The sequence below is a fragment of the Ochlerotatus camptorhynchus genome, unplaced genomic scaffold (assembly GCF_037179485.1).
Source record: "Ochlerotatus camptorhynchus isolate MF236.1 unplaced genomic scaffold, CSIRO-AGI_Acam_v1.1 ptg000086l, whole genome shotgun sequence".
NCBI classification, from domain to species: Eukaryota; Metazoa; Arthropoda; class Insecta; order Diptera; family Culicidae; genus Ochlerotatus; species Ochlerotatus camptorhynchus.
Window position 1 is genome coordinate 156410 of NW_027040576.1, and position 16327 is coordinate 172736.

Consider the following 16327-nt stretch of genomic DNA (forward strand, 5'->3'; position numbering starts at 1 on the left):
CGATTTGTTGAATTAAAAGTTGTTTTGATAAAACCGAAATTCGCCATTTTAGAACACTGGACCCAACGAAAATCATCATCACCGGCAAGAGGATACGGTTCAGTTGCGTAGCGATATCGGACCTTGCCACGTACGATGCCAGCCAGACGAACCCCCTGACCGTTGTGAATCATCATCAACAGGTTCGTTTTCCGTAGCTTACGACTCGCAAGTCGACATTTGACTGTTTCCATTGTTCGCAGGATGATCTAACGGCACTAGGAAAACTGATACTGGCCCTCGCCTGTCGAAGCTTACAATCTGTACAAAGAGATCAGATTCAGAACAGTATTGAGCTAATATCGCGTCACTACTCGTCGGATTTGAGGAATATAATTTTGTGAGATTGTTGCGTCGCATCAATGTTCGAAGTTGGAATTTTAACGGTCGGTTTCCTTCCAGATACTTACTATCATCGAGCAACCGACGCTCGGTGACGGAGATCATGCCAATGATTGGCGCTCGCTTCTACGTGCAACTTGACGCACTACAATCCCAATGTGATATCCAGGAGGATGAACTGGCCCGGGAGATGGAAAATGGCCGGCTCTATCGGGTGCTGGTCAAGCTGGGCACGATCAACGAACGACCAGAGTGAGTATCGCCTTGCCTGGCGGGTGGATTTCTGCGCTGTTGAACGATGATCAATATTCCCTCCATCTTTCAGACTCAACCTGGACGTCACGTGGTCGGAAACGGGCGATCGGTACATGCTGAAACTGTTTCGTGATTACCTCTTCCACACCGTCACGGAGGACGGCCGTCCCTGGCTGAACCAGTCCCACATCGTGCAGTGTCTCAACAAGCTGGACGCGGGCACCATGGAGAAGGTACTTACCTAATTTTTCTTGTTTTGATGTGTCAACCGTTATTTTCGGACAGTTGAATTTTTTTTATGGAAATTGATCAAACCGTAGACCTTCTTCAGATCTGGCGAAGAAGTTCAGATCAGAGAATTTCAAGACCATAGCTAGAGACTTTCCTGAAACTCGGCAGAACTTGGAATCTTGTTGTCATTTCAGTAGTAGAATTATTTTAACTATACAATAATATTGTATTTACGACTATGATCAAAATTTCAATATTTCTTGTTGCTATTGGTCCATTTTGAATTTGGGTGTGGTTCGAACGGGTGTGGAGTCAGTATTAACGGAAAAGCATTAACTTTCACCTTAAGGGGAAGTTTTCCGGCCCAGAATATTGGGAAAAATTATCTAAAATCCAAGAAAATCGGTTTCTTTCTTAGATTTTTGTCAAAAATCACATGTAAAAATATTTTTTCTATCTCATCATGAAAAAAATTGGACGCTCAGCAAAATCGAAAAGTCGATGTTTTGTGGTTTTTTGAGTCCAACTATACGCCATAATGATTTATGAAAAATGTTTGCACGTGAGTTTTCTTTGAAAAACTAGAAAAAAAAATCAGTATTTTAGAAAAAAAATCATAACGTATTTATTTTTTCGTAGCGGTGAACTTCCCCTTAAATACTTTATTAATACGTTTGATTTTTGTTTATGGGCGAACTCTTTATTATTGTTAGCATTATTAAAAACTTTATATTCGAACCACCAATTCGATTGCCAATTGTTGATTAATAGCCGACAAAAATCGAGTGCCATGGAAGCGACTTCAGCACCTGCGAGCCTAAAGAGCCCAATTGCCAATTAAAATACATTTCACCTAAAAATAACAGTTGAAGTACCAATATGGTTTTTGGAAAACCATTCAAATCAATTACACATCGAAAAGCACTTGTACTCGCTTTTTTATTGTTTGTGCTGCATGAAGTGTTCTCAGCTGTTGTCATTGGCGTAGCTAGAAAATATATCTAAAGGGGGCCTAGGGGAGGCCTGTTGATTTTTTTTTTATTTTGGTAAAATAAAGTTAAATAAAAACTCGCGAAGATTGGGTACATTTTTTCTGTGACCAATAATATGAAATTGAAACTTACTTTTATATTAATGGTGAACCAATAAATTTGATTATATTTATTTCATAACAATGCACAGTGGTCCAGAATGCAGATTTAGGTGGAATGATATGTTTTGAGCTTGAAATTAAAACTTTAGACTAAAAGTCTTTTCTACAAAATTGTTCCTTATAGTTACGCCCTCATTTTTATGGCATTGAATTCTAGGGTGGTTCCTATTATCATTAAAATCAAAAATCTACCTTTTTTGTTTGAATAAATTAAGGTATACATTCTTGCGCAAAGTTATAGCTTAGCTAATTTCAAGCAACTTTGTTGAAAATAACTTTTTTGTATCTCTTAAGTTGGCCGATTTACGGCTATTTTCTTGAATTGTGTTAGGGTGGCTCTTAGAAAAACAGTTTTTTTGCTCTAGTTTTCTTATTTCGAATTTCTCAGCAAAGGTGTCGTCAGATAACTTTTAGATCTTAAGAAGGCGCAAATTTTTGCTGCTAAAATTTGTCAATATCTTCAGCCGATCAAGAGTTACTGTCGTTTTTATACTAAAAATATGCTTTTTTCAAATGTTAATATCTCTGGTTGGGGCAAACAAAAAAAAAGTTTTTTACGGCATTTTAAAGAACGTATGTTATTCTCAATAATATAAAAAAATTGGAGGTATGTTATTTTTCAAACTCGTACAAAATCAATTTGAAATTATTCATATTTTTTACTATTTTTGTGTATATCTTTTTTATTAGAAGAGATACAGGCAACTAAATCCGATATAAAACATTCGTCTTAGAGAGTTTTAACATTCTCTAGAAGATAACTTTCATGAGAAATTTCAAATAAAAAAGTTATTGCTAAAAAACTATTTTTTCCAGGAACACCCTAAGTCAACTCCGAAAAATAACTCTAAAATGAGAACGTTAAGGGATAGAAAAAAATTTCTTCGACAAAGTTGCTTGTAATTAACTTAGCTACAACTTTTTTGAACAACACCTGTTTTTATTTTGTAAAACAAAAAAGTTAGTTTTAAAAAATCCCTAATTTGAGGACCACCCTGATGTTTGCAAACAAATGTACTAGCACATTTTATATAAATTTGTCACTAGAGTGGTCCTATGAAATCCATCTTTTGCCAATAACTTTTTTATTTGAAATTTATCATGAAAGCCATTTTCTAGAGACTTTTAAAACTCTTTAAAACAAATGTTTTAAAGCGGAATTTGTTGCCTGTATCTCTTCTAATAAAAAAGATGTACTCAAATATAGTTAAAAATATGGATAAATTCAAATTGATTTTATACGAGTTTAAAAAATAACGTAACTCCAATTTTTTCATATGATTGAGAATAACATACGCCCTTTCAAATGCCGTAAAAAAACTTTTTTTTTGTTTGCCCCAACCAGAGATATTAACATTTGAAAAGTGCATATTTTTAGTATAAAAACATCAATAACTCTTGATCGGCGAAATATATTGACAAGCTTTGTGTAGCAAAAATTTGCGCCTTATTAAGATCTAAAAGTTATCTCACGACACCTTTGCTGAGAAATTCGAAATAAGAAAACTAGAGCAAAAAAACTGTTTTTTAAGAGCCACCCTAACTCAATTCAAGAAAATAGCTCTAAATCGGCCAATTTAAGAGATACAAAAAAGTTATTTTCAACAAAGTTGCTTGAAATTAGCTCAGCTATAACTTTGTCGAAGAATGTATACCTTAATTTATTCAAACAAAAAGTTAGATTTTTGATTTTAATGATAATAGGAACCACCCTAGAATTCAATGTCATAAAAATGAGGGCGTAACTATAAGAAACAACTTTGTAGAAGAGACTTTTAGTCTAAAGTTTCAATTTCAGGCTCAAAACATATCATTCCACCTAAATCTGCATTCTGGACCACTGTGCAATGATTGGGACCTCAATTGGGGGAGCCTTAAAAACTTACTGAATTTGAACAAGCAATTATCCTTTGTTCATGCTTTGTGTAATGAAATCACATAGCGACCGGATGTCAAACATTTAACCATCTCAAACTTAAGAAAATGCGCAGAGTTAGATAATTCCATGAATTTTGTAACTAGCTTTTTTTTTAGATACTGAATATTTCATCATCAGTTAAATCTCAGACAGGAACCAAAATTAAATTCTAGGAGTTTGAATTTGAAATATGACAAATTTTAGACATTTAGGACTTAAATATGTTTAAGGTTAAGATTTAAAATTTTTGAAAAATACTGAAAATCTGGTTATAATTTTTCATGATTCTGATATTTGAAGAGAAAAGAAAGTAATAAAGCACTTATGCAGAACAATTTTTTATTCGATGCATCGGACTAACAAACATTCGAAGTCAATCAAGATTTAACTTTAATTCTAATCGAAAAAAAACTCGTAACTTGAATCATTGCGTCTCTGTTTGTGACTAGATAATAATTGAATTTTTTTTTCAAAAGCATTGGGATTTTTTTAAATTTTAAATGAAGTTAGTTTTGGTTATACCCATTTGGAACCAATTAATTATTTACACGAGCTGTTTTTAATCATAAAATAGACACTAAAAGCACGGATTTTTGTATGTGCTAAGTCATTCAAACTATCCAGAAGCTGAATTCCGGGAATAAATTTCATCGAAAAGAAAGAAATTTGTAGAAATTTCCAATTTTCGTTCAAATGTATGCCGGAATTCAGCTGCTGGAGTGCTAATTCTTACTAATATAGCTAAATCACTAAGGCACGGGTCTTCCCTATAGAGAATATACAAACATGTCCATTAAATCTATAGTTCATATTTCAAGATTCCATCAGATTCAATAAGCTGGAAAACTTTTGAATACCGTAATCCGGGGATAAATTGATCACTATTTAACGTAAATAAATAAATTCCTACAATAAACTAAATTGAAAAACTAATGGTATTTAAATCAATCAATGAGGGCTCCATTGTCCTGCATGATTTATTATAATATAGAATGTTTTGTGAATTTTTTGGAATTTTTTGAAATCTTAAATTTTAAATTATCGATATGGGGTGAAATTTATCAACCCCTCAAATGGCTTCCCAGTGCCCAGTTCCCTAGTAATTGTTCTTATTAAATGTGGGTTCCCTGAATCCGATTCAGATGCTAAAACCCTTGTGTGAAAAGTGTTTTGAGCAGAAACACCGAAAAAGAAGTCTTAAATGCACAGTTGCGCCTAAATGTAGGCAAGTTAATTCAAAATTACTGGTAATTTTGTGAAAAACCCTGGATTTTTTGATATTTGAAACATTGTACCGCAATTTTTAAAATAATTCGGATTCATTGACACTTAGTTTAGTAAAACATGATACTTGAATGGTAATTACATCAATAGCTGCAGTCCTATGATCGTTTGTTTGGATGTTGATATTGTTTGCTCCTTAACGTCAGATCTATAAAATTGAAATTTATCCAATAAATTTTTCTTTTTGTTAGGAAAAGAGATCAAGGCAATCATTGGAGTCTCATGATGATATACTTTTAATATTACTATTGATATCTATCACCGACCATGTTATACGTGGCAGTTAAAAGTGCAACGCATTATGATCAATTTCACTCCGGTGATCAATTTTCCCCCTGGATTACGGTACTTCCTGGACAACCTACAGTCTTGAAAGAACATTGAACTTTTAAACAGTTGGAGATCCTCAGAACTTGATAAACCTGAAGTCTTGGCAAAATATTCATCTTTTGAATATTTCCTGCTTTCTAGAAAGGATGTCTGAAAGAATATTTTTATGCAACGTTTCCTGGACGTCTACAAAACTCCCTTAAGGTGATACTCTAAGGAAGCCTTAGTGTGAAACTTCAAAGGCACAAATGTCAGCTTCCACGAAACATACCAATTTGAAATTGCTACTCTCTGTTTGTAATAGCACAGCAAACAAGGAGTAGCAATTTCAAATTTGTAGGTTTTGTGGAAGCTGACATTTGTGCCTTTAAAGTTTCACGCTAAGGCTTCCTTAGAGTATCACCTTAAATTTCATGGAACTTTCCAGATGTTCAAGAATATTTGTAGATGATAGGTGCCATTCCAGAAGTGCAAAGATGTTCAGAGATCTGCGTAGAATTAAAAGAGATTGACAAAATATGGAATTTGGAATAAATTTAGGGAACTTCGTAGAAGTTGAGGAAATTTAGTAAAAGTTAAGGTGATACTCTAAGGAAGCCTTAGCGTGAAACTTTAAAGGCACAAATGACAGCTTCCACAAAACATACAAATTTGAAATTACTACTCCTTGTTTGCTGTGCTATTACAAACAGAGAGTAGCAATTTCAAATTGGTTTTGTTTCGTGGAAGCTGACATTTGTGCCTTTGAAGTTTCACACTAAGGCTTCCTTAGAGTATCACCTTAACGAAGTTCTCAAAACCCCCAAGAAGTTCATGGAGCTTTTACGAATCAAGATCTCCTAGAAGTTTATTGAACTATCTTTAGATCTTCTACAAAATTCCCTGAACTTTTAGAATATTCCTTTCACTTACATGAAGTTTTACGCAGCTCCTCAAAATGCTACGAAATTCGCAAAACTTCTTCAAACTTTGTTGTACTTCTATGTTTCTCGATGATTTTCCGCGAAGTTCCACGAACGAAATTTCTAGCATTTGTACGTAATTTTCACAACAATTCCAAGACCATGAGGCTCCAAAAAAGTGTCCTGAAATTATGTAGAGGTTTCCGATCAATAATGAGCTTCCCTGAAATAAAATAACGTGCCCTAAACTTCTACGAAGCTTCTCAAACTCAAATAAATTTTCCACTTCTACGCAGTTTTCAGAGCTTTTCCAAGTTTCTTGTTTCTACGACTTTTTTCTGTAGATCTATGAAGTTCCCAAAATTTCTAATAAGTTTTCTCCATTTTTGCGATGTTCCCTGAACTTGTTAGAAGTCCTTGAAGTTTAACAAAGTTCCCAGAAGTTAAAGAAAAACCCCTGGGCTCATTACCAATTTGTAGATCCTGTAGACGTCTTATTATGCCATCGATTAAACATGTTATACATATGTTATATGTTATATGTTATATAATTTATCAAAATTGCTTCTTCTAGTCACCCCCAGTAGCTACGCCAATGGCTGTTGTATTTTACTTCTGATTTCAATAACAGCATTTTAACCCGTACAATGCACAAGGTCCTAATGACATTGGTTGATTCTCTTCAGCGACTATCGTTAATAACTCGGAAACAGAAAACGCTTCTGGCTGTGTTTGTCGTTTTAGTTGCTAGATAATAGCTTCTTCCATCGAACTGTTTTTAGAAAATAGCCCGAAACGATTTTACAGGGCCGTGGCGATCCAAAGAGGAAGTAATTAATAAAGAGTTTTCCCTAAGAGAAGAGGTGACAATACGGGGGTGAAAATGAACCACTCTCTGTCAAACGTGAACCAGCTCCTGATTGGCCGATTTCATGTGCGTAAGATAGTAAGAGATAGAAATAAAAGAGAAAGAAGCCAATTGTAACCTCTTCCTCTTAGGGTTTTCCTAAAGGGATTGCCTAACTTTGACAGTTCATTGCGGCCATATTAATGAAGCTACAAGTGTCAAATTAGCTGCCATTTATTCAGTGTCTCTTGCCAAATTACCATGGAGAGTTATAGCGTCCAATAGCACGTGCAAATGATAACATTGTTTAATCAAATGGATTGATTGATTTATCTTTATTAGGGAGGCTTTCAGCCTGGGGCTGGTTCGCCTCCATTTAATCAAATTTTGTGTTTTTGCGAGCAACGTTCCGAGCGCTTCGCCCATTTTACGGTTGCAATTATCGTCCTACCGAGAGGACTATTCGCAATGTGGTGAACAAATTTGAGGAAACTGGTTCGGTGAACGCTCAACCACCACCCGTACGTCAACGGATCGCAAGGTCAGCCGAGAATATCGCCACTGTACGCGAAAGTGAATCCGCGCACAAGAACTGGGTCTCTCCCAGGCTTCAACTTGGCAAATTCTGTATCGAGACTTCGGTCTGCACCCATACAAGATCCAATTGACCCAGGAGCTCTAGCTTAACGATCATAGAAAGCGCCGTGTGTTCGCTGATTGGGTTTTGGAGTAGCTGAAAACAGACCCTGATTTTGCCCGAAAAATCTTCTTCAGCTACGAGGCCTATCTCTGCATTAACGGGTATGTGAACAAGCAGAATTGTCGAATTTGTGACAAGGCCAATCCACACGAGCTCCACCCAGTGGCAATGCATCCCCAAAAAGTCACTGTTTGAGTGCATTTTGGGCGAGGCTATCACCATCAGCGGAGAGCGCTACAGGTCAATGATCACCGACTTCTTCTGGCCTAAAGTGGACGATATGGATGTGGACGGTATGTGGTTCCAACAGGACGGTGCAACGTGCCACACAGCGCCCTGAGCGATTTCCGGGCATAGTTATTTCGCGCGGAGGCGATGTCAACTGGTCACCAAGATCGTGTGATTTAACTCCGCTAGACTCTTTCTTGTGGGGTTATGTTAAGTCGCAGGTCTATGTCAATAAGCCGCAAACCACCGATGCCCTCAAAGCCAACATTACTCAAGCCAGCAACGAGATTCAGCCCGATTTGTGCGCCAGGGTCATGGAAAATTAGACCTCCTCTCGGATGCACGCCACCAAGCAAAGCCGAGGCGGCCATTTGAATGATGGCATATTCCATACATAATGGTATTGAAAGGACTTTCAATCCAACAAGAAATCTCGTGAATATCTCACACACAGTTTGTTTTATGGGAAACCCTTAAGAATCGATGAATGTAGGTTTTAAGCTAGACGGTTATACTTGTTGAAAGAAACCATTATTATAAAATGAGCAGGATGATTGTCCTATACGAAAACCGTAGTGACATGATATTTCAGTGCCAACATTTCAAAGGGGCGTAATTGAATTTGTAAACAGTAACTTTAGTTGTTGATTTCTCGCGAATAAAAACTCACTCATGAAAATTACTGGCACCACCAGGTAGATGAATGTTTCTTCTATCTGCTAGCATTGTTAGTTTGGAGGGGTGAGCTTTTATTCGCAAGAAATCAACGTCTAAAGCTATGTTTAAAAAAGTAATTATGCCCCTTTGAAATGTTTTATTTATTTATTTAATTAAATCTTCAACATAATGTTGTACAGATATTTTCTAGGCTAGGTGTCGAATTCTATGTCTGTAAGTAGACTTACTAATGTTAAAATCATATACATCAAACGATTCATTAAACACACAACAACACAAAGTCCACGGTTCGTTGAATCCATAGTTGGTCCAAAGGTTGCCACAGAAGCGTGTAACTACGTAGAACTCTTTGAGGAGCATTGATGTAGATTTGGCTCACAAGAGAGTTGCAATCCACGTCACCGTTAAGCAATCCAAACACGAAGAGTCGCTGAAGTAGTTTCCTCCTTGCTGCCAACGTGTCCAGGTCAATCAGCCTGCACCGTTCTTCGTAAGGCGGCAAATTTACCGAATCGTTCCAGGGCAGAACACGTAAAGCGTATCTTACGACGTTTCGCTGAATGGCTTCGATTATGTTAGCTTGAATAGCGTGAAAGGGTGCCCACACAACAACAGCATGCTCTAGAAGACTGCGGACGAGAGCACAGTATAGTGATTTCAGCGCGTAGATGTCCTGGAATGCGTTTGTGTTTCGTTTCAAGAAACCTAATGTGGCGAATGCTTTAGCAGTTATCATGGAGATGTGCTCATTGAATCTGACTTTAGAGTCGATGATAACACCCAAATCCTTAACTGAAGAAACGAAGAGCAAACTACTGAGTCCTATCCTATAGTCATGGCGTAAGGGCTCGCGTTAACGGCTAATAGATATTGCGCAGCATTTTGTGACATTAACCTGCATACCGTTCAATGTACACCAGCGCAAAAGGGAATCAATATCCTTCTGGAGTGCGCAACAGTCAAGTCTTGACTTAATTGTACGAAAGATCTTTAAGTCATCGGCGAACATAAGTTTCGAAGAACACAGTCGACTACACAGATCGTTCACGAACAGGATGAACATTAAAGGCCCCAAATGGCTACCTTGGGGAACACCAGAGGGTATCTCGAAACTAGGCGAATTAACACCGTTAATGCTCACATAGGCTGAGCGGTCAGTTAAGTAAGACTGTAGCCACTTCGTGACCCAATTAGGTAATCCCATACACCTCATTTTGTCCACTGCAAGCACATATGGAACCCTATCGAACGCCTTACTGAAGTCCACGTAGATCGCATCAACTTGTCGTCGTTTTTCAATGGAGTTGATCAGCGAGTTGACAAACACCATTAAGTTGGTTGTTGTAGAGCGTTTCCTCACGAATGTTCGGTAATTATTGGCCTAACCGCTTGATATACGATCTTCTCCAGAGCTTTTGGGAGGCAGCTTAGAATCGAAATTCCGCGATAATTTTCAACGTTGTGGATGTTTCCAGCTTTGTGAATATGTGTGATGTACGCAACCTTCCACATTGTGGGGAAAACACCACTAGCTAGCGAACGATTGAAGATAATCGACACAGGTGAAGCGAGAGATGCAGAAAATTTCTTTATGAACGATGGCGGCAAACAGTCTGGACCAGGGAATTTAGAAGGATCTACAGATGAAAGAACTTTCATCACCTCTTCAACAGATACACCCAACTGCGGCAAATGCAAGTTGCAATGAGCTATGCTGCTCATCCAGTCACGACGATCATCCGGAGAATTAGCGGGAGGGGTAGTCGAAAAAACATCCTTGAAGAATTTTGCGAAGAGATCAGAAGCTTCTTCCGCGGAGTCAGCACGAGCTTCTTTATAGGACACATCGAGTGGTATACCGCCATTCCGCCTAAGTTTCTTCCGTAGGTCCAAAAAGACGATGGATCCCGCTTTGCCTCCGACTCAATGCGCAATACATATTCATGGAAAACTGGTGTAGTGCTCCTCCATGTCGTGAAGTAATCGCCGTTGTTTGAAAAGACGTTTCCTTGCTTTCCGTAACCTGTTTCGGAGGTTCCTAAGTTCCGTGGTCCACCATGGTTGATTGTAGTGAACACGGAGGCAATGTCGTCGAATAGGAGTATATTCGTGGATGATATCGAAAATGGCACCATAAAACCGGAAAACAGCATCGTCAACGTCACAATCAGTCAAAAGCGTCGTCCAGTCTATCGAGCCTATCCGGGCGTTGATAAGGGGTTCATTGCAGAAGTTGAAATCGTTATAACAGCGGTCCAGCCCAACGTCGTCAGTATTACGAAGGTAGTCAAATTTGATGATAAAAGATTTGTGATGAGCGTCGAGTTTTAAAATTCCACAGGGCGATTCGAAAAGTTCGTAATCTCTCGTTTACGTTACGTACATCCTGAACCTGCTGTAATCCACATGCAAGGATCGACTGGGTCAAAGCGATTTCTTGTTCAGATGAAGCGTTGGTCTGATGTAAGAATTCATGTCGGCATCAAATTGCCATGATAGTCTAGGCAGATTATAGCTCACAAAATTCTTGAACACAAAATGCAAGATTGGAGTACATGGCGCAGTCCGAGTTAGGCCTTAAGTAGACGTAGACGTAGATATGTAGACCAACCTAATAATATTTGACGCCACATGCTAGTCTTTCTCTGAATTTGCAATAGCTCAAACTTATGCAGTGACGGTGGAAATTCTCGCGTCACTTTTCAATAGGTTGTATCTGTATTGATCGATTCTCTTCATTAACTTTCCACTTTGGATCGCCACGGCCCAGCTAAGATATTTTCAGACATTTTCGACACACAAATCGATGGAAAAAGCAACAATCTAGCATATAATACGCAAAAAATCAAAAATATCTCCAAATGATAAAATGACAAGCGATCAACGAACCGAATGATAAGGCTATATCAGAAGTGGAATGCAATAAAGATATAATCTTCTTCATTTTTTTTCATGACAAGCAGCCCGTGCGACACAGCTCACTCGGGGAGGTAGAAGGAAACGAACAAATTGTTGTCAAGCTGCTTCACAAAGTAAAGCCGATGATGATACACGTGTGTTAATGGGAAAAAAATGTGTTATGTCTTTTCTCGATGCAGATCAACACAGAAAGATAAAAGTACCTAATTTTGAGTTCTTCACCCAGGTTGGCAGTTCCGTGCGCAAACTCAATTTAGAGCTCTAGCGCCTACTAAATTTTGAGTTGTTGTCATTCACTCGCACGTAATCAGGATTACTTACTTTTAAGTTGTTTTCATTCAACGTCAAGTTCAAACTTCTTGAAATTGAGTTTTACACAACTTACTCACTTTTAACTTTGCGCTCGGAACCGTCGAGTTGGGCGAATAGAACTCAATTTTGCTCTTTTCGTTTTTGACAACAACAAAAGAGCAAGTGAGAGGCATCAACTCAAAAGTAAGTTTAAAGAACTCAACCGTTGGGTAGTTTTGGTTCTCCGTGTATACTGCAACAAAAAAGGCAAGCAATATATTGCGAGTTTCACACCAAATTGGACTAATAAGCGCGTTTTCACTTATTAAAAAGTGTGATAAAACTGCAAGCTTACGTCTAATCGTCTTGGTGTCTTCGGTGCACTCATTCCTTATGATGCAAGCAATAAGTGCTCCGAAGACATCAACACGATTAGAAGGAAACGTGCACTTTTATCACACTTTTTGCATTTTTGGGGCAGTCCAGTTTCAGATGCAACCAGCAATATTATCATTATCCTTCTACCACTCCGATCGAGCTATGTTACAGAGCGAGTTTGTCATGGTAGTCGTAGCAACCGTTTTGTCTTTATCGTTGGTTGCTTTATGTGTTTGGATTCTCTGATAATACGACAAAGACGACGGGAAACGTTTCTGCAGCCGAGTTATTTACGAAAGAGAGTGACGGTGACAATTTTCAGCTCTGGACGTAAATCAATGGAGATTTTTTGTCATTCCATTCAAACATGTTTACCTGCTTGTCATTACTGATCACCCATTATTATTTGGCTCGTTTGTCGTAAGAAAGCATTATGAATGTAATTTCGCACTTAAATCCAGAATAACGACTAAAACGCTGTCCAGACTGGAGAGTTATAACATGTTATAACGGTTGTCAACTAATTGCAACACAGAAACCACCATCAAGATAGCGCTATAACATGTTATAACTCTGTAGTCTGAACGTACTATAAGCTAAATATCTTTGACAATCACTCCTATTCTGTATTTCGTTTCGAACGAAATTCTCATACAAAAAAAAAATTTTTGTATGAGAATTTCGTTCGAAACGAAATACAGAATAGGGGTGAATATTACAAAGTTTGATTCTTTATTTCCAAAAAAGTATGGACTTTTGAAGATTCTTCTGTTTATCACATCATTCCTTTTTCTCTTCTTTCTAGGTCCAGCTAATGTCACGTGACGAACAATCAGTATTAGTGGTGACTTATGCTGAACTGAAGCACTGTTTAGAGCAAGCATTTTCCGAACTGGTAGCGGCGGCCACCGTGTAATAGGAGGCTTGCATCCGTATACAAAGTGACACTGCTTGAAGTGAACGAAAACCGAAAATTTAACTTGAGGCTCGAGAGATGTGTAATATTTTCTATAGTGTGAAACCCAGAAGCAGCCGTCGTCAGTAATCGAAGATGATATACTGGAGTTGATGGTCATACACGCATACATATTTAAAAACAGAACAGAGAGAAGCATACAACAGCAACAACAACAAAAAAACAACAACCACAACTACAAACAACAGGTTTAAAGTGGAGAGAGAAAGCGAAAGAATGCAGTTTCTACTACACATAGAGGTATGCTCGTGATCTTATTTGATCTTATTTTTTATACACATACAACCTAACAGAGGATGAAAGAGATGAATCATTATAAGATGAAAAAGTGAAACTGTTGAAAAAACGAAACCAACTGTAAAAAATAAAAATAAACTACACGATGGAGCAGCAGAAGCAGATTTAGTAGAAACAGAAAGATGCATCATCATTGTGTGGTAAACCAATATTTACAAATACACATAAACACACACACACACACTCACACATTGTAGCTACGGGAAGACGACGGAGACGACAATGCAACAATAGAAAGGCGAGTAAGAATTGTCGTCTCGAAGGAGATTAGGGCGAAAACGATAGGAATCGAAGATTTGTTCGGGTTAAAGCAGCTGGTGGATCGAAAGACCAATTCGTGTGAAGCAGCAGATCGGAATAATTAGGAAAATCTCTGTGTTTCTGTTTGATTTCGAAGCTTTCATTTCTCATTTTGAATGCGTTTGGGAAAAAAAATCGGTCACGTGTAGGAAGAACAAAGTGCTTTCATTGTGTGAAAAGTGTCGCAGCTTAAATTGTGCTGATCGAGCGCTCAGAAGCAATAAACTGAACAGTAAGTGGCGAGAAATGGATTTGGATGAATTTGGATTTATAGTGAGGATAATATGTTAGGAAATGAAAAAAAAACGTAACAAATTGTAGGAGGATGAAAGTTTTACGTGTAAACACTGTAGATGGTAGCGAAAAACTGCACAATGTCTAAGCGAAGTCGCTGCATGTGAGATGAGTCGATTTTCATAGAACAATGTAATTCGTGTTAATGGACGACCTTGTCGCTTATGTTTTTGCCAAAACTGTTAGATTCATCCCTGTTTATTCAATTATTTAATTTTATTTTACCGCGGCATTTTCAAAATTTTCTCAAAATCGTACGCTTGTTGATGATCTGAAAAACGTTATTGTTCTGTATTCTCAAGCAAACTTCAAATCACGCTCAATTTAACACATTTACCATCTTTAGCGCTTCTGGAACCTACAGCAAGAAAAGAAATGTTGAACCCTTAAACACTGCGCCCTTAAAAAACACAGAGATCGAACTCATCGAGCGTTAGCAAACCTACATTATTTCGATGATAAGTTATCATTAAACTGAGAAGCAAAAGAATTGTTTGTGATGTTATTTTTTACTGCTTTACATTTTATTTTAAGAGTCCATTTTTGTGCGTCTTTATTTCCTGATTATAACGACTATTAATTAATATTATTTTATATCGATAGTTATTAATTATTTTTTTGCTAGTGATAAGACCGTAGTATTGAAGTTATATAGGCAAAGATGCAAATGATTCGTATTTGTGGAAGACACACATGAGATAAATTTCGACACGAAAGTAACGCGAAAGCAAATTACAAACACACTATTACTTACCTCGAGCTCACAAATACATACAAAAGAAACACTCACGCTAGAACTTAGACAGTATATTTCTTTGTTTTCTCATCGATCTCTCTCGTTACGATCATCTGTGTTGTTGTGGAGAGCTTCGATCGGTTTTCCGACGGAGTTCTCATATTTTTTTTAGCTCTTCCCTTCTTTATTCTACCCTAGAGGCACACAGTGGGTGACGAACAGAATACAAATACAAGCATTTCCGGCCACAGACAGAGTTAAAGAATAAACCGCACGGCGACATTTTGTTTTGCTTTCCTTTGGCAGAAGCTTTTTTCGATGAAACAAAAGTGAGAATCTTTCAAAAACGGTTGATGCAGCAAAAGAAGCGAAATAAAATAAATCCAATTAGTGGTGTTTTTAAATGATGAATGAAAAACAAAATGCTAGAATCACAGCGACAAATGTAAAAGTAGCGAAAGAAATGCAAACAAAACGAGTGTAGACACAATTAATGCAAATGATGAGATTTTGAATGGAAGGAAGAAAACAAAAATATCTTAACTGATAGAGAACAAACAAGTAAACCAATAGATGTAAACGTACAGAAACACAAACACACTCACACAGACACGCAGACACCTATAATGTATTAACACAGGGAAGCAAAACTGGATTGAATTTCTATACAAAGGGAGAACGGGGACGAATGACGTTGATTGTACGTGAATATAAATGCAACACACACAAAAAAGAACAAATTCATATTCTTCCTGTGAGCAAAACAAATAGAAACTAAAATAAAACAAATCGAAATGGGTAGTAAAGAGAGAAAGGAAGAGAGAGAGAGAGAGAGAGAGAGAGAGAGAGAGAGAAAAAACGAAAGTTTTGAGTTAAAATAAAGAAATGGAGAAAGACTTTTTACTGTGACAAATAATATTTAAAAGGTGAAAAAACAAAACAAATGAAACAGAAGTAAACAAGAGAAACTGATAAGATACACTTATAGGAGAAGTAAACAAAGGTAAAAACAGAGATATATTTGTAATAAAAGAAGAAAAACGAAAAAAGCACAAAAAAGAAAACGTAACCACTCTGGGCAAAATGGATGCTGGTTGACGTGTGGTTGGTTGGTTCCTCTATTAAACTCGAAATTGGCGGCCTATTCCATTCGGTACCGAAAATTGAAACACTTCCATAACTTTTACCAATATTTGAGTGCAATGAATTGTGTTAACTGATCTCACTGA

General features: G+C 37.3%; 1 protein-coding gene across 1 annotated transcript in view; it reads left to right on the top strand.

Annotated features, from left to right (window-relative positions):
* The window catches only part of PAN3 (Poly(A) specific ribonuclease subunit PAN3), a 77383-nt gene extending 61116 nt beyond the window's left edge, over window positions 1–16267 (top strand). The window contains exons 12-16 of the mRNA XM_065218449.1: window positions 53–182; window positions 243–379; window positions 442–633; window positions 707–869; window positions 13301–16267. Of these exons, the coding sequence (XP_065074521.1) occupies window positions 53–182; window positions 243–379; window positions 442–633; window positions 707–869; window positions 13301–13411 (733 nt within the window). The 3' untranslated portion in view covers window positions 13412–16267. The remainder of the gene's footprint in view (window positions 1–52; window positions 183–242; window positions 380–441; window positions 634–706; window positions 870–13300) is intronic.
* The last annotated feature ends 60 nt before the right edge of the window (window positions 16268–16327 follow it).